At 37.1% G+C, this 18816-nt stretch overlaps 1 protein-coding gene across 1 annotated transcript in view; it reads right to left on the bottom strand.

The window, feature by feature from the left end:
• UNC13C (unc-13 homolog C) overlaps positions 1-18816 on the bottom strand; it is a 511573-nt gene that overhangs the window by 327567 nt on the left and 165190 nt on the right. The window contains exons 4-6 of the mRNA XM_037053932.1: positions 5984-6062; positions 4974-4979; positions 3796-3867 (exon numbers count right to left, since the gene is read on the bottom strand). Of these exons, the coding sequence (XP_036909827.1) occupies positions 3796-3867; positions 4974-4979; positions 5984-6062 (157 nt within the window). The remainder of the gene's footprint in view (positions 1-3795; positions 3868-4973; positions 4980-5983; positions 6063-18816) is intronic.

The raw sequence follows: 18816 nt of genomic DNA, 5'->3' as shown, positions 1-18816 counted from the left end.
TGGAATCTGACCCTCAGCTGCAAAGGTGGCAGGGAGGCATTGAATTTAGCATATACTCTGGATACCTCAACGTAAGTTCCTGCCCCTGCTTTGCCTAGAAAGACATTTTTTTTTGAATTCTCACAAATTGGGAGATAGGTATTATTACTTTCATGTTAAGGATGAGGTGAACAAGTCTCATGGAATCAAGAAGAGTTGATTAGAAAGAAGTTTTCAGAGGTAGTGAGGGGTAGAGATGAAATTCTAATTCAGGCCCATGCCACTTCAATACCTGTGCAGGTGGTTTGAAGGGGCTCCTGTTCCTGAGCAAGAGTCCAGAACACCGGAACGTGTGTGAGCCTACACTTCCGGATTGAAGCCCAGACCAGACCGGTGTTCTGACCTGCTTCAACTTCCTTGGTATCCCTCTAGAGTCACGGTAGGAGTAAAGCCCCGGTCTGATCTTCTCATTACTTCCACACCTAGTTCTTTTTTCTAAGACTGTTGTTCAAGTATAGTTGCCTGCATTTTCTCCCTACCCCAGCCATCCTCACCTCCCTCCCTTGATTCCATCCCCCTTGGTTTTGTCCCTGTGTCAAAAACAGGGACAGAAGAGGGGAAAGGTTTCCACGCCTACTTCTCTAGGTCCCTTTTACTGGGCCTGAATCCTGTGACTGGAAGAAGGACGTGCGGTCTTCTAGACAAACCAGCCCTTACTTAGAACTAACCAATTCTGGAAGCATACCAAAGATCAGACTCATAAACAAGGTCATACGCCCACATAGAAAAAGACAGGGTTCTAGAATCCCTTTAATGCTTGGTGAATATATTTCTCACTCTATCTGAGCTTCCATAACCCTCATCTGAATCTGCCTTATTTTAAACACTCCTGCCTGTTAGAAGCTTCCGTCATGACCTGTAGCAACATTAAGGACAAAACATAGTATCTCACCTCCCCTAACACAATATATTTTTAAATGTAATTTTTCAATTACAGGTTATATCAAATATTATTTTATATTAGTTTTAGGTGTACAGCATAGGGTTTAGACAATCATATATTTTACAAAGTGATTCCCCAATAGTTTAGGTAACCGACACATTATTGACCATACTCCCTATGCTGTACTTTACATTATATGGCTATGTTGTGACCGATCTGTACTTCTTAATCCTTACACCTTTTTCACCCAGCCCCACCACCTCCTCCCTTCCAGCAACCGTAAGTCTGCTCTCTGTCAGCTCCCCTCCTGGTATATGAAAGCCTCATGACAGCAGGGATTTTCAGCTGAATTGTTCAATGCCTTTTTTCCAAAATCTGAAGCAATGCTTGACAAATAGTATTCAATTAATATTTAATTTTGAATGGATCTACTTGGGTTGCTCCACCATTGGGTCCACACCTAGCACAAAGCTGGGTAGCGTAGTGCCAGGCAGACTATTGTTGTGGCACATGAGTATTAGATTATTATCCCTTCTTACACTAGTTATTAAGCCACGTGGAAATGCTCAGAAACCGTAGTCCTTCAGGGCTTCTTACACTGCGATTCCCAGTCAGCCTCCACAGCTCCGCATGGGTGAGTGGGAACGGGCAATGGAGAAGGCACCTGGCAGAGCTTCTCCCACTGCCAACAGCATAATGGGGGCTGTGCCGCTGATTTGCTGTCATCTTGCATCAGACTTTACAGCCATTTCCTTCTTTGGAATAGATGCCTGAGGTTTTTACTGTACATTCATCAATGAAAATAGAAGTGCTAACCTTTGATATTTTCTACATGGCCAAGTCGTTTTTCTTCATGTAAAGGCAGGTATTTTATGCTTCACGTTGAGGGTGCCTACAAACACTTTCAGCACCAAGAAGTGAATATTATGCTCTTCAGCATTTATGTTAGCTGCCCATATGAATTAATGTGACAGCTTGTCAAAAGTGACATTTAATATGCCTGTTGTACAGAAGTCATATTTCATTTACTTTTTGAGACATGCGCCCCAGGGAAATGGGCTTTATGAGTTTGAGAGAGAGCTGATGGATGTGACTTATCCACCCAACACCCACACAGAAAAAAATCTTTTACACCAGCCCTCTGAAACTAAAGGAATAAAATGATAACTAAGTTGATGAGAAGTAGATCAATAGTTAATTTAACCACAAAGTGAGTGTATCCTCCTTGTCAGAGCTTCAGAAAATATAGCAACAATCCACCCGTCTGATTTCTATTGGTTTCCTCTCAGCTTTTCATAGAAATGAGTATTTGTGCTTCAGAAATATAAAAAGGGGATAGTGTAAGAGTAGATCAATAAAAATCCTTGACCTTGATTATTTCCTCAAAAGCAAAAGACCAGATACTTGGAAACTCAGCAAGCAATATGGGGCTTTCTCATACACCAGAAGATGTTTACTTTCTCTTGAATCCAAACTGTACTCAAAATATCAGATGGCGTCATATGACCCTGGGACAGCAGTCCGATTGTGTTCATCCTGTGGCACACTCAAAAATGTTTTAACTTGCTGTAGCACCAGATATTCAAATGCACATGTATTGTTTTGCTTTACTGGGATTTTGTTCTGACTGGGGAGTGTGCCGATAGGACCTAGGATGTGTTGACTTTTGAAAGATGACAATGACAGGAAGAAGAGAATGAGCAATATAAATGTAAACGATGGTGTTTGAATGTCAAGTATATAGAGGTTTATAACAAGTAGAGTAATATTTTTGGCAAAAAATATTCTATAGGAATGACAAACTTGCTAAAACTAAGAGTGGTAGAATATAAATTGTCTTGAGTAAAAGCCTCAGCAGTGCCTATGCAGGATAGAGATAAATATCAAAACATCCACTGCACATTAAAATCACCTGAGAGTTTTAAAAGGCAAACCCCTCTATTCAGGCTACACCTGAAGTCAATTAAATCAGAATCAATTGGAATGAGACTCAGACATAGGTATGTCTTAAAGCCCCCCCAGGAATCTGATAAGCCAAATTTAAGAATCCCTGACCTAGATATTTGCAGTTTACTTGTATCTTATAATTGGTTCTTTTATTCAGCCATATTTACAAAGCTTCTACCTCATGCAAGACAGTGTACTAAGCAATACAAATGAAAATATTTGACAAGAACAACAAACAAAATACTATGCTACCTTCACAGATATCAAAGGGAAGGTTTATGGAAAATAATCAAATTAATTGGAATAACAAAAATAATAAAAACAGCCGATTGTATTTATTGTTTAATATATCCTAGGCTTTGTTGGGTGTTAAACATGTATCCACCCCCTTAATCCTCTTCCTTATTATTACCCTATTGTAGAGATGAGAGCACTCAGGTTTAGAGAAGTTACATAACATGCCAGATACAACAATGATTAATTTGTGGTACAAATGGGAGTCAGCCCAAACAGCCCTCACTCTTAACTCTACTACCTTAAGGAGGTAGTGATTACCTGCTAAAAAAGCCAAGAGGAGGAAACAGCCAGAAGGGGAGAGGGATGTTTGGGAAAGCCTCACAAACTAGACAAAATTTGAACATAAAAACTTAGCAGGATTTTTTTTTTTTCAGGGAAAGAATAAGAGCTAAATTGTGTTAGGATGGAATAGCATTTTGAAAGATGGGACAGCTCATGCACATCTGAGCTGCAGAGGACGACTTGTATGAGAGCAGCAGAGGCCTAGAAGAAATTTGTTTTAGGGTCAGACTCCTCCCTTGCTTTCAGTTATTCCTGTAATGGTGGAACACGTATTACAAATGCATGGATCAAACGAAATGGCTTTCCCACTGGACTACGATGGATAGAGTAATTGGCTTTGCACCTACCAGTTCCTCATTGTTTAGTGATGTCCTAATCACCATAGCCAGGGAAAGTCCAGATTTCCGGGCAGCCAGGGTCTATAATAAACAGAATTATGAGTTATTGGTACCTGAGGTGACTGCTCAGCAGAATGTACAAATGTAAGTATATAGACTATTGTTCATGTTTTAGTCAATGAGGACCTGTCATTTTTAGTAGTCATCCAGTTAATCCAGAATGCAGAATCCTGGAACATTAAAGCTGAAAGAGGCCTCTTAGACCCTCAAGCTGAAGCTCTACATTTTACAGATGAGAAAACCAAGGTCCAGCAAGGCAGGGTAATCAGCCCATGGTTTCCAGGCTAGAAGAGCCTTTTAGAACTTTTCCCCCCAAGGCGGTCATGATGACATTTGTTCATAAACATGACCTTTGCTACAGAGGCAGCTGATGGGTGTGATGACCGTGAATTACTGTTGTAGCTAGACGGGTTCTGTAATATCACAGTTCCTGTAATATTCTTCCACACCTAGCCATGATATTTTCTTCTAATGGTCCACTTTAGAAACATTATACCCAGATTTGTTTTCTTCACTCAAGGATGGAAACTTAGGTGATTTTAAGTAAGATCAATTCTCTTTTAGTTTCTCCTGTAAAATAGAACCATTATACTTCTCCTATCCAAAACATATGGAATACAATAAACTCAACAGGACTATAGGAAACGTTGGAAATCAGAAGTTCTATATGGGGATATTAAATCTGCTCCCCCATTAGGAGCAGCTCATAGTGGAATAATGTATCTTTTCATAAATGTATCTCCTTATAGCTAATACTAAGCCATTCACACAGTTCAAGTTCAATACTAGCTGAAGTGAAGAAGTTGCTCTACACCCATTTGCACCTTTACTGTGTAAACCTATGTAGGGCCCACATCCTAGGGTTTATACAAGATGATCTTCCAACCCAGTCAACTGCTGTCCCTAAAATAAGTTTTTTTTTATTTTAGTCTGTTTTTGTACCTGTTTGCCTAAGTTAGTCTGTCTCTCATAATTGAACTAGATGTAAAATTCTTAGAGAACCAAAACTTATTATATTTGTATATCTCTTTTTATTTCCCCGTCTTGTCCCCTTTTATCTCATGCATAATGTATTTTACATTTGAGAAAATTGGCAAATTTAATTAAATAAATAAATAATCACTTACCATGGCCTGAAGATTCCATGCGTCAGAGAAAACAAAGTGTGAATAAGTAGACATAAGAAAGGTGAGAAAATAGTATAATGACATAACATACACCTCACATGTTAAAAGAACATCCACACTATAATGGCAAGATTCTGAGCTAACTAAAGTGATGGCTTTCAGATGAAGGTTTTCATAACAAAATTAAAAGTTACTGATATCCAGAAATTTTGGTTCCTCTGGGAGAAATTTTAATTTTATATCATAAAGTATTAAGCCTATAAGTTAAGCCTATAAATTAAGCCATAATTTAAGTATTAATTTACCTCTAGAAAAAAATGTGAAGACATGCTGCATGAGACAAAATACTCTTTTTCATGCTGATAGACTATTTGCCTTTATAATATAATACAGACCATTATTAATTTTTTGTACCTCCAGCTGTTCCCCAGCATATCTCATTAGAAGGATAGCTTGAGTTATTCAGAGTTATGTTCAGGGCTAATAAAATTTATAATGACTTGAAGCCATGGTCTTCTTATGACAGTGGAAGAATTTATTAATTTGGCTAGACTTTATCTTAATATAGAATAAAATAAGGAATATTATTTACTTGCTTTATAAGTGCTAAAGTCTACTGAGTTAAGGTGAAGCAGATCAAATCAAGCCTTAAACGGCACGTTAAACTTGTGGTCATTCATAACACCAAACACAAAAAGGCCCAGTTGCCGCAGCTTGCTTGGCCGACTGCAGGACTGCTTTTTGCTCAATTATAGGGTCATTTTAATTCCATTTGTGACTTTGGCTAATATCTAGAGCTGACAAAAGGGTAGAGTTGTTCTCTCCATCTAAAATACTAAATAGTATTTTAAAGAAATACTAAATAGAACTCTTGCTAGAATCCAGCTTTTTACATGTTCTATTCTATGAAATGCTTACAGGCCATGTACTTAATGAGGAGGATAATATGACATCTAACAAAGGCATGGGCAACACGTGCAATTAGAAAGAATTCAACAGAAGCGACTTACCACATCTCGTACAATAGGCAAAGTTTTTTTCCTGCGGAGATCTGGCATACTGTCAATACCATAAAGTCCCCGCCCAGCCCTGGAGGAGGAAAAAAGGAATGACTTCAGTGAGTACACTGAAAAATTAAAAAATATATATATATATAAAATTAAAAATACAAATATACATGGTCTGGTTTGACATACTGTCTTATTGTCAATTTCACAGAGAGGATAATCAAAATTGTCAGGTATATAGAATTTCGTACCAAATCACTTGGTGCAAGCTTGGTCTGCCTACAGTATAAAAATATACTTTTATTGTAAAAATACCATTGTGTGTGCACTTAATCTTCACAGCTTAAACTGCAAAGCTGCACCTCCAGGATACAGATCCATTGAAAATATTAGTGATTGCTTTTATACAAGAATTTCTACTTATTTGACTTTATCCACAGATAAATACCCAATATTAAAATAATTTATTATAGAAGAATATTCACTGCAATTTTTTTGTAATAACAACAAAAGCTCTATAACCTAAAGAGGCAGCAATAATATATTGACTAAATGAGTTACAGCATATTCTACAATGGGAAGAACACAATAATTAAAGTGGATGAGGCAAATCTTTGGGTCTCTATGAAAAAATACTCATAGTACATGAGGTGAAAATAACAAATGTGCATATTAGTGAGTTTTGTATGATTTCATATGTATGTGTTTATATAGGCACAGAAAATATCTAGAAAGATATTTAGCAAATTAATAATCATAGTTACCTCTTTGGAGTGAAATTAGGTGAGAGAAAAAAAGAAGACTCTTAAGACAATGTTATAAGTTTGGTAATGTTTAATATTTTAAGTATGCCATTTTTAAAATTTAAAGTAATTTTAGACTATATTAACATTTACATTTATTAAAAATGAATTTAATACACTGAATTTGATTTTTATTGCATCAAAGCTAGTCTTTTTATACAACCAAAACAGTGCTAAAATCATAGCTGATAGCTTCTCTGTGTGCTCACACTAAACTACAAAACTCTTGCTAACCTCCAGCTTAGAGTCAGCCTTTTCATTAGAAACAACACAATTCATACCTCTGGTTGTTGGCTGGGCGGCTCTGCCTTTGGGACAGGCTACTATACCATTTTATAGTCCAGTTTTCCACTGAAAGGCATGGCCTCTTTGTTCTTGCTGCTTGGCTTAATTAGGAAACCTTTGTTTTATTGGATTTTTCTTAGTAGCCATGGTCTTAACTCTAACACTCTGGTTGTATTAATTATTAGCTTCATGGTCTTGGACAATTTTTAAATGCATCATATAACTCATGTAAAATATTAATAAAAGAAGAATATTGACAAAGATAAAAATGATAATAATGCCATAACTTATATGTTTTAAAACAAGGATCACATGCAGTGATAAATGTGACATATTAAAGCCATTCAATGTGAGTAAAAAACATGTCAATATGAACAAATTATGCTTAAGGTTATGTACTCCAACTAAGAGTTACTTTTAGTTTAGATCATGGAATGCAGGAAAAAAAGTATTTTTTCTTGAAGAGATCAAGGAAGAAGCAAAAAAGAAGAGAGGGAAGGAGAAAAGAGACTGGAAGACATTGTGTGTGGTAGGGGGACATGACGTTAAGATACTGCCCACCACTGATCCTATGAGAAAGGAATTAATGCAGTTTCCATCATGCCAGAATAATGCCAATTAATTTTCTCTAGGTCAAGTGCTGTAAAGGTTACATGACAGTTAAAGATCAAGAATTGGGGTTACAGAAAAAGAATCATTAGCATGGAGCTCTTGTGAAATGCAAGAAACTGCAGAGTGGAGATGGGGGAAAGAGCCATGAACTTATGTTTTGCCTTCTCAATACCCATCTTCAGACAATGAACCAAACTCTCTTGAGTGTAACTTCTTGCTTTCCTCCTAGTCTCTTCCCATATTTTTCCCCTCTCCCTGACAGTTCATGCTTAACCTCACACATTCCACAAATCAAGTAAAGGAGAGAAGGATTATGTGAATGGATTTCTGTTCACAGAAGGAAAGGATTTTTCCAGTTTTATTTGCTCTAATCTAAGGCTCTGATTCCAAGCAGTTTCTACTTTCTCCCCTCAGTGAACAGAATTAATAACGGCATAAAGCATGCATTAATAAATGTCCTTCCTCCACATTACACTGAAATCATACTAACTGCCTTCAAGTGTTTTGAAATGTTTTGATTCCTAAATAATGTGACTTTAATAATTATGTAAAGAGAGAATGAATTGTGATAACAGTTGGGAAAGTGATTTATAAACTGCAAAATGTTATATGAATTTTATTTTTTCATGTTATCAATAATTTCTTTTCTTTATGTTGTTCTTCTTATGGAACTTAATTCAAATTCATAAGTGTTCCCAGAATCTTGAGAAACCTTATAGACTCATAAATTTAGCAATCAGTTGAATATATATTTTGTAATTTGTAAAACTGCAATGTAGGTAAACATTCTCTTAACTTTCCAATATCTTTAAAAGTGTTCTTTATCAAACTCACATGACTCCACACCAGGAAGATGAGCAATCTAATTAAAAAAATAGGCAAAGGACTTGAACAGACACTTCTCTAAGGAGGACATACAGAGGGCCCATAGACACGTGAAAAAATGCTCAACATCACTAGCCATTAGAGAGATGCAAATTAAAACCACAATAAGATACCACTTCACACCTGTCAGAATGGCCATCATTAATAAATCAACAAACAACAAGTGCTGGTGAGGATGTGGTGAAAAGGAAACCCTAGTGCGCTGTTGGTGAAAATGCACCATGGAGAACAGTATGGAATTTCCTCAAAAAATGAAAGATGGAACCGCCTTTAAACCCAGTGATTTCAGTGCTGGGACTATACCCTAAGAATCCTGAATACCAAATCAAAAGACCCTATGCACCCCAATGTTCATAGCAACAGAATTTACAATAGCCAAGTGCTGGAAACAACATAAGTGCCCATCAGCAGATGAGTGGATCAAAAAGCTGTGGTACATTTACCCAATGGAATACTACCCAGCAGAAAGAAGGAGCTTCTACCCTTTGCAACAGCATGGGTGAAACTGGAGATCATTATGCTCTGTGAAATAAGCCAGGTGGTGAAAGACAAGTACCATATGATGTCACCTGTAAGTGGAATGTAATCAATAAAACAAACAAATGAGCAAACAAATAGAACCAGAGATTTGGCTGACAGTGACCAGAAGGGAGAGGGGAGGAGGATAATGGCAGAAAGAAGGGGAAGGAGCAAGCAAAGGAACATAAATAGAGGACTCATGGGCATGGACAATGGGGGGGGGTGCTTTTGTACTGGGGCAAGGGAAAAGGTACAGTAAACAATGGGGAAAAAGAAGGGACAACTGCAATTGAACAATAATTTTTTTGTAAAAAAGTACTTTATTGGCTTGTGTTTCCTATAATTTTACATTTTCATCATTACTATGAGAACATTGTCTAACTGTACTTTCATAAGCTTATCTATAAGGTAATAATTAAGCAAACCGAAATTTAAAAAAGTAGAGAAGAGCTTGGTAAATACTGTGAGGCTCTACACAAATATAAAATATTTGCATAATATTTATTGAGAGGCTTCCTAATCAGGAGAGATCTTGGACAGACTGAATAACAACACATGGTGAAGACTGAAAATATCAGTAGATTAAGTATGTCTCAATCACTGACCTTCCAGGCAAGAGATCAAGTTTGTGGATATGAGTTAAGACCCAGAGGAAATTACCTAAGCTCAATGATGAGAAGGCACGAAGGAGGCATCCATGTAGACAATAGCAGACAAATAAATGTGAGGGTAAGATCTGATTCTGTGAAGGCCATTTGTACAGCCCTTTTTGGTCTAGTTTATTGGATTAAGCTGTCCCTACTGGTAGGCAGCCAACTAGCCAAGCATAGCCAATCTCTGTGTGATGTCTACCTGGAGCCAAATATAATGTTAGCTCTTATAGCCAATCTTTAGATGTGTTAGCTCATTTAATTCTCAAAAAATCAATGAGATATAAGTAAAATTCTTTCTCATTTTATGAATGAGGAAACAGAGGCATGGAATAGTTCTGAATCATCTCCAAGGTCATTATCTAAGTCAGAGATAGCAGTGGCAGGATCAGAACTCAACCTCTCTGGCTCATCATAACCATTTTTACATGATTGGATTGGTTCATGTTACAAAAATAAGATGAATTGAGACTTACAATTAACCCCATTTTACTTTTAATGAAACTAACATTAAGTACTTTGCCCAGGCCTAGAACTATATGGCAGTTTAATTTCCATTGTAGCACTGTTTTACCTCAAAACTCATATTCTTAAAACCTAAAACTTTTTTTGTTACGAGGAAAGAAGAGGCCTGTTGCAGTTGATCTAGAAGTTAATTATTTGAAAAAATGTCAACTTATTTCCGAAATGGTGTTATCACTGTGTAAAATACTACCAATCCTTCCCAAATAGCTCATTCCCAGCTACTCAGGTGTACCCCCTAAAAACAAAACAAACAAACAAACAAAAAACAGGAGTCTTTAGGCATATGGATAATGAATGGGATAAAAAAGACAAGAGATCTACATATGTGGAAAGTCAATGATCACATAATTTGACAATATGGCTACAATTTTATAGGCTAAATTAAGATGCATCCTAATTCAACATTTAATCTATTACCCAGTCTTAATATGTTTTTATGGCTTTATTTCTCAGTTCTTTGCATAATTATATTAAAAGGAGATCACTCGTTTAATAAAATCTGAGATATAAAAGTACATTGCTATATATTTTGACTCAAGTTCAGTTAATCATTTTGTTATAGAACAAATACAATATATATTATCTAAAGGACATATATTCTGTACATTTCAAGGTATCTGATATTTAGGTAGATGAGGTGGAAGCTAAGTTTACTAAGTACATATCATTATTTTCATCTAACACTGATCTGACAAGGTACTAGATGTATATATTGGAAAAGAATTCTCAGTGGCACCAGGGGAATACTGTGTGAAATCTACCAAGCAAATTTTCCAAAGTTAGATCTTTCTGATTATGGGACAAAGGTGTGCTATTTCCATAAGTGGATGGTTGATGGTTAATCAGTAGTATTCTTAGACTAGCTAATTTTCATTAGAAATCAGAAAATTGGTAGACTGTTTAAACCCAAGGAAGACTGAAGACTATAGCCCTAAAAGAAAATAAATCATCATGTTTCTGCTTATTTTCATGTCTCCAAGACAAGTACTGGGCAATTATTGAGCAATCTATTATTATTAGATTAGCTATGTAACTAATCTTTTTTCTTTTTTTTAGCCCTGTGGAACATTAAGTCATAGTAAAAGATTAATAATAAGTTATCCTAAATCCCTTTCCTATAATCCTTCTGCTGTGTTCTCCTTCAGACTTTAAAAAATAACTCTGTATTTATTTAATTAATTGTAAAACACAATAATCTGCTTTTTTGCTTAACATTGTATATTTCACATACATGTTAATACAATTTTCCTCATGATCATTATATACTTTATTATTTACCTGCTGTGCATTACATTATGTTATTTAGGAGATGTTCTTTTCCTCTTATTTAACCTTTTTTATATCTATTTTTGTCAACAATGCATACTTGCATTTGTGTAACTGATGTCTCACTCCCGACATAACTAAAAGTTTTTTAATTCCATATTTCATCACAACTAAAACACCATCTGTTGTAGAATACAGCTAAACCATTATGAAAAAAATGAAATTAATCCCTTGGTGCCATGCCTTCTTAGCAATTGGAATTTAAATTTTATCCTTATTTAAGGACCCTCTTAAACTGATTTCATCTATGACATAGATTTCTGATATATATCAATCATATGTTTCTGCACATAAAAAGATGTATATAAACAGAATAGTTATTCCTTAAACTTCTCATCCAGAATCAAAGTTTTTAGAAATATTCTTTGAATCAGAATTGTCAATGTTTGGACCTTTTTTCAAGTTATTGTCCTTTAAGTCTTCAGAAGCACTGGTGATTTAAATTATGTGAGTGTTCTCTTATTGGCCCTTTTGTTCCAAGAAGCAGAGAATTATGCTGTGGATTTTGATGCTGGTGGGCCGTCAATCTTAGCAAAAGGAGGAGAGGGGAGAATCATGGCTCCCCCCTCAAAGACGGGCTCCTCAGCAGCCACATGGGTTAAACAGTACATGTTACTGACAGGAGGATGTGCTACTTTTTGTTTGAACTGGAGCAGAAAAGTGAGAACAGTTTTTCTAAGTCTTCTGCCACAACCTGTGTGAAACTGCATTCTGTTCATTTGTTTACATGGCTGTCCCCACTAGAATACACTTCCAAAAAATGAGACAAAAATATTACTCCACTTTATTTCCCTAGAACCAACTCATGCATGTAGCGGTGGAGAATGTAGAGGTTGTAGTATACAGGCCTTGATGCCAGAGAGATTAGACATTAAAGAAACTATGGTCTTGTTTCTTTTTTTAAAGATTGTTATCTTTAAAATAATATCTGAGAAGCATATGAAATGCTAAAGGGACTTATCTACAAAAATAAGATCAAAATTGTGAACAGTAAAATGACAACAAACTCACAACTATCAAAAACTGAATCTAGGACTTCCGGCCAAGATAGAGGCATAGGTGGAAACATTGTGCCTCCTCACACAACCAAGTTTAAAGACAACAAAGTTTTAGTAACAAAAACGCAGCCAAAACACAGAAAATTGAACTATACGGAAGTCCAACGACAATGAACCATTCAGCCAGACCGGTAAGAGGGGCGGAGCCAGTGACTGGCACAGCGGAATTGCACAGGGAAACTCAGCCAGACCGACCCAGGGACCCAGGAGCTCCATCATCGGTTGGCAGATCTCAAGTGTGGGGTTGCGACGGGCAAGCCCAGTAAGGGTGCAAGGTGGCAGGCTGACTTTGGTCACACATCCTCGTGCAGATAAACTAGGCAAAGGAGCGAGCAGTGAGACAGACCACTCAGGCCCCAGCACGGGAAGCAGCAGAGGGGACTGCCATTGCCCCTCTTTGACCCTGCCCCCACACACAGTGTCACAACCCAGCAACTTAGTTGTCCCAAGAAGAACTCAAAGCCCCAGAGCCGATAACTCTAAGGAAACAAAAAATAGCCAACCTATCAGATGCACAGTTCAAAATACTGGTGATCAGGATGCTCACAGAACTGGTTGATTTTAGTCAGAAATTCGAGGAACAATTAAAGGCTACACTAATTGAAATGAAGGGAAATGCACAGGAAACCAATAGTGATGGAAAGGAAACTGGGACTCAAATCAAGGGAGTGGACAAGAAGGAAGAAGAAAATGACCAAACAGAAAAGAAGGAAGAAACAAGAATTCAAAAAAATGAGGAGAGGCTTAGGAACTTCCAGGACATCTTGAAACGTTTCAACATCCGAATTATAGGGGTACCAGAAGGCGGAGAGGAAGAGTGAGAAGTGGAAAACTTATTTGTACAAATAATAAAGGACAACTTCCCCAATCTGGCAAAGGAAATAGATTTCCAGGAAATTCAGGAAGCTCAGAGTCTCCTAAAGAAGTTGGACCCAAGGAAGCACACAGCAAGATACATCATAATTACATTAGCCAAGATGAAAGATAAGGATAGAATCTTAAAAGCAGCAAGCAAAAAGGAGACAGTTACCTACAAAGGAGTTCCCATCAGACTGTCAGCGGATTTCTCAAAAGAGAACAGGCAAGAAGGGGCTGGAAAGAAGTATTCCAAGTCATGAAATCCAAAGACCTACATCCAAGATTGTTCTATTTAGCAAAGCTTTCATTTAGAATGGAAGGGCAGATAAAGTGCTTCTCAGATAAGATCAAATTCAAGGAGTTCATCATCACCAAGCCCTTATTATATGAAATGCTAAAGGGACTTATCTAAGAAAAAGATAAAAAATACGAACAGTGAAAGAACAGCAAACTCGCAGTTATTAACAACAACACATAAAACAAAAGCAAACCAAGGGGACAGCTAGATCAGGAGTGGAACCATAGAAATGAAGAATGCATGGAGGATTAGTAACAGGGGAGTGGGAGGAGGAGAAGGGGGGAGAAGGTACAGAAAATAGCATAGACAGTAGGTAGAAAATAGATAGGGGGAGGGCAAGGTAGTATGGGAAATACAGAATCTAAAGAACTTGAGACACGGGGACATAAACTAAAGGGGGGAATGGTGGGAAAGGGGTGTGCAGGGTGAAGGGGAATGAAGGGGGGGAATAGGACAACTGAATGGCATAATCAATAAAATATATTAAAAAAGAAAAACACTCAATCTAAAGAAAACAAAAACAAAAACAAACAGCAAACAACTGCAACAGGAACAGAACCACAGAAATGGAGATCACATGAAGGGTTATCAGCTGGGGAGAGGGAGAAAGGGGGAACAAGTACAGGGAATAAGAAGCATAAATGGTAGGTAGAAATTGGGAGGAGGTTAAGAAAAGTATAGGAAATGTAGAAGCCAAAGAGATTATATGTACAATGCATGGACATGAACTAAAGCAGGGGAATGTGGGTGGGAGGTGGTATGCAGGGTGGAGGGGAATAGAGTGGGGGGAATGGAAAAACTGTAATAGCATAATCAATAGAATATATTAAAAATTTAAAAAATATATCTGGGAAAAGAAAGACAGAAGCCCAAGGACCAGGGGAAAAGTCAAGGAGCTCACACTGAAGGGGTTAGTAGGCAAAGACAGTTGCAGGAAGAAGATAAGACCTAGTTATTAGACACAGTAAATATTTTTTAACCTTTACAAATCTCAGTTATCCCATATAGAAAGTGGAAAACTGCCTTCCCTGCAGTATTGTTGGGAGCACTGATTGATATAATAGATGTAAATAGATTATAAACTATTGGTGGCAATTATTTTATTTTAAATTTGTTTAGACAGGAACATTTGTTGAAATTGAGTGCTGACCCATGGCTGTCCTCGGGTTAATCACATTTATTCAAACTAAGGATGGATTAGTAACAAAGGCTCTGGTGGACGTGAATATGTAGGTAACTATCACATTAAAGAATGAAAAAGGCCCTGGCTGGTGTAGCTCGGTGGAATGAGCACAGGCCTGTGAAGCAAAAGGGTCGCGGGTTCAATTCCCAGTTAGGGCACATGCCTGGGTTGCAGGCCAGGTCCCCAGTAGGGGACACATGAGAGGCAACCACACACTGATGTTTCTCTCCCACTCTTTCTCCTTCCCTTCCCCTATCTCTAAAAAAATTAATAAATGAAATATTTTTTAAAAGAATGAAGAAGAAGGGCCGCAAGCCAAAGTTGTGATTGCTTCCTCTGTTGTATTCCTAGTTCTGTTAACTTCCTGTCCTGATTCAGCTTTGCACTCTGGACTTCTCTCTACTTACCCATTTCGGTCAGCACTCCAGCCCTGATAATACATCTTGGCTAAGCTCATTATTTCTTGTTTAAGTCTTACCTACAGTCTTGTTCCCACTTATTTAACTTAATATCTGACAAGTATCTCACAGATGTCCCAACCAAGTCTATTTTTTTCTGTTAACTCCAATCTTTGAAAAACAATACTTTTATCATTTCAAGTAATTTTCCAGAAATTCAGACAGAGTTCCTCCCAGCAACAATCATTCCAGACTTCTCCGTCTTCTCTCCGTTTCCTCCTGGATTCTCCTAACTATGGCCATGAAGGGTATGCTTGTCCTTATTGGAAATGACATACAGTCCTCTAAATTTCCTTGATGACCTATTTGGAGGGAACTGCATTAGAAACCAACATGCCATTTCTTAATAAAACCAGTATGGCCATGGTTCCTCTGGCCTTGGAGTGATCACTAGTCTCTTTGTTGAACATAAGGTGAAACAATGGGTTTGAGTTGAGTTTTCATACATGGTTACATGAAAAATGTATAAAATTATGTGCAGTGGGACAATAGTGTTCTTGTGAAAGGCAGGAAGAAAATGAAACTTAAATGGGGTACAGAGTATTTGTATGTTCCATTTCTTGTTCATTCTGGACATGCATTAATAAAATAGTGAATTAGCGTGTTGAACTGCCCATCCTTTTTATATGGTCTCCATTCTCTTTATCTTGCTTCCACCCTTATTCTTTCTCTAGTTCACACAATAAATTTGTGTATGAAGTGATTCCACTGAAGTAGGCAGGGAGAATTTTTATCCTGAGTGCCTGGAACACAGTGAGTGTCAAAAATAGTTTTTAAAATATTCTTAACTGCTTCCACAAACATGTCAGCACTTTCAAACCAAGATATCCATTTTAGAATCAATTTTTAGAACCAAAATTTCCCCTGCAATTTTTTTGGATATCTCTTTTTGATTTATCTGTTTTTTTACACTCTCATTACTTTCCCAGTTGCAGAGGTTTAAAGTCCTAAATAAGAACTAATTCTGGTTGCAAAACTTGAGCAACCTAAGAAATTATATATCCAGCACACACTCTTATATTTTACAAATGTGGAAACTGAACTGCAAAGAATCTACATGCTTGCCCAAGACACCCAGATTATTTACATCAAGCTAGAAATAATCAGGGCTCTGGCCCAACACTGCAGTCTTTTTCTTCTTCTTTGCTTCCACTATCCAAGCTGTATGAAGCCTTTTCCATTCTCCTTTTCCTCTCTGTCTCTCATTCTTACATACTCTCTCATTTGCAATATTTCTTTATATTTGGATCACCACAATTTTGCTGTGGATTCTATTGTGTTATGCCTGGAATGCTCTTCACTAACCTTTTAATGACCAATTTCCCTGTCTCCAGTTCCTCCCCATCTTTAGTTCATCCTGAACATAACTGCTGCATCCTTATTTCTGTAGGTACATAGCCACAAGACTAACATGATGAAGGTGATGTTCTAAGAAGGCCAGTCTGGCAGTACTCTTCATGACAGATCAGAGGACAAGTATAGGAGAAAGAAAGATGGTCTAAAAAATTTGTTGAAGTGATCCTGGATTCTGTAATGGATTCCTTAATAAGGGTCTTGATTGAGGTGATTTCATCACTTTATTTTTCGACCCCTTCATTCTGCTTTATGGACTGGGGTAGAATTCCCAAGTCAAGCTGCTCTACCATTCCCTTCTCCCTTTCTACAGTTATATATTAGTTACTCTCTAATATATTAAAGAGTAAATGGCCTTGTGTCAAAGAGAGCCTTGGTATTCTACTAACTTACTTTCTCCTTTTCTAGGCATTTTACCTCTAAACACTCCCTAATGCTCCTTAACACTTTAAGCAGCTTTTTCTTTCAAGCACTGGTTTCTTTGAAATATGGTTTTGAAAGTGCTGAATATCTCATTGTTCATCTTTACATTGTTTTTTAAAGCTGATTCTGTTCTTAAAGAGATGTAAAAGTTTCACTATCCTGTAGTAGAGGGGATTTCAAGGTATATTTCCTGTGATTAAAAATAATTTTCATAGGAAACAACTGAATGGTCCTAGGTGTTATTACAATGAGTTGCTCAAGCAAAGTCTTAAAATGCAACTGTTAAACACTCCTCGGAAGTTTTTCTCAATGTTTGGCTTGAGGGGATAATGTCAGGTATCAGGGATTAATTTCTAACAACTCAATTACAGTATGTACCTTCTGGAGTTCATTCCTCTAACAGATTTGTTATCAAGTAGACAGAATAGCCTTTTCTAGGGCTTGTGATTTCCTATGCCAAAAACATTTCTTACCCCTCCCAGAAGATTATCTGCATCTAAATTAACCTCAGACGCTATCACATACTACAGAACAGAAGGCAAATTTAAAATGCAGCCCCCAAACTTGCTCATAACTAAGCACCTGCCACTGTTTGAAAAAAAGTGTCCCTTTAATTAAAATTCATACAACACAGGGTCTCAATTTACAATGTAGTTTGAAACTCATAAACCATGCTTCTGTGGCTCTAAGCTTTAGTAAGTATGAAATTGTGTGTATTAATGTTCCTTAGTTTGAAGCTAATTTTCTTAGTACTTCCTCTCTGAAAAAAACTCAGCATCCATTTATACATAGTTTATAAAGTGTAATTATTCATACATTAATTGAAGACCAGCTTCTTATTTTATTTTATTTGAGATTTTTTATTTTATTTTATTTTTATTTTTTTAAAGATTTTATTTATTCATCTTTAGAGGGGAGGGCATGGAGAGAAGGAGAGAAACATCAGTGTGTGGTTGCCTCTTGTGAGTCCCCTGCTGGGAACTGGCCTGCAACCCAGGCATGTGCCCTGACTGGGAATTGAACCGTGATTGTGTGGTTCACAGGCCCGCACTCAATCCACTGAGCTACACCAGCCAGGGCATGAAGACCAGCTTCTTAATATGCTTTATTTAAATACAATTAAATACAAACAAATATTCAATAGCAAAGAAACTGCATTTCTCAAAGGTGAACCTCAGATTCCTTTAAATTATACCATTCTTTAGACGCTGCACATTTAATCCCCTAAATTTTAACACTCCCTCTCCAATCACTAGTGAGAACTAGTACAATAGTAACCAACCTCAGAGACTAAATCCATTAAGTGGTTGCCAGATGTTGATAGCACAAGTCCCTCTTATTCTTAGACAGTGTTTCTTAAATCCTTTTTTTATAGGTTGTCTGCTCCATGCAGGCAACAGAAACACAAAACATGACCCAGAATTTACCTCAGAATAAAGGTACAGTGTTCTAGCTTCGACAGATAGTACCAAAAAAGGCAAAAAGAAAAATAAAGAAGAAGAGAGAAAGAAAGAAAGGAAGAAAGAAAGAAGGAAGGAAGGAAGGAAGGAAGGAAGGAAGGAAGGAAGGAAGGAAGGAAGGAAGGAAAGAGAAAGAAAGA

This window comes from Sturnira hondurensis, unplaced genomic scaffold (genome assembly GCF_014824575.4).
Source record: "Sturnira hondurensis isolate 20B ecotype Veracruz unplaced genomic scaffold, ASM1482457v3 Scaffold0008196, whole genome shotgun sequence".
Classification (NCBI taxonomy): domain Eukaryota; kingdom Metazoa; phylum Chordata; class Mammalia; order Chiroptera; family Phyllostomidae; genus Sturnira; species Sturnira hondurensis.
The sequence above is the reverse complement of the archived record's forward strand: the minus strand, read 5'-3'. Positions and strand labels throughout refer to the sequence as shown.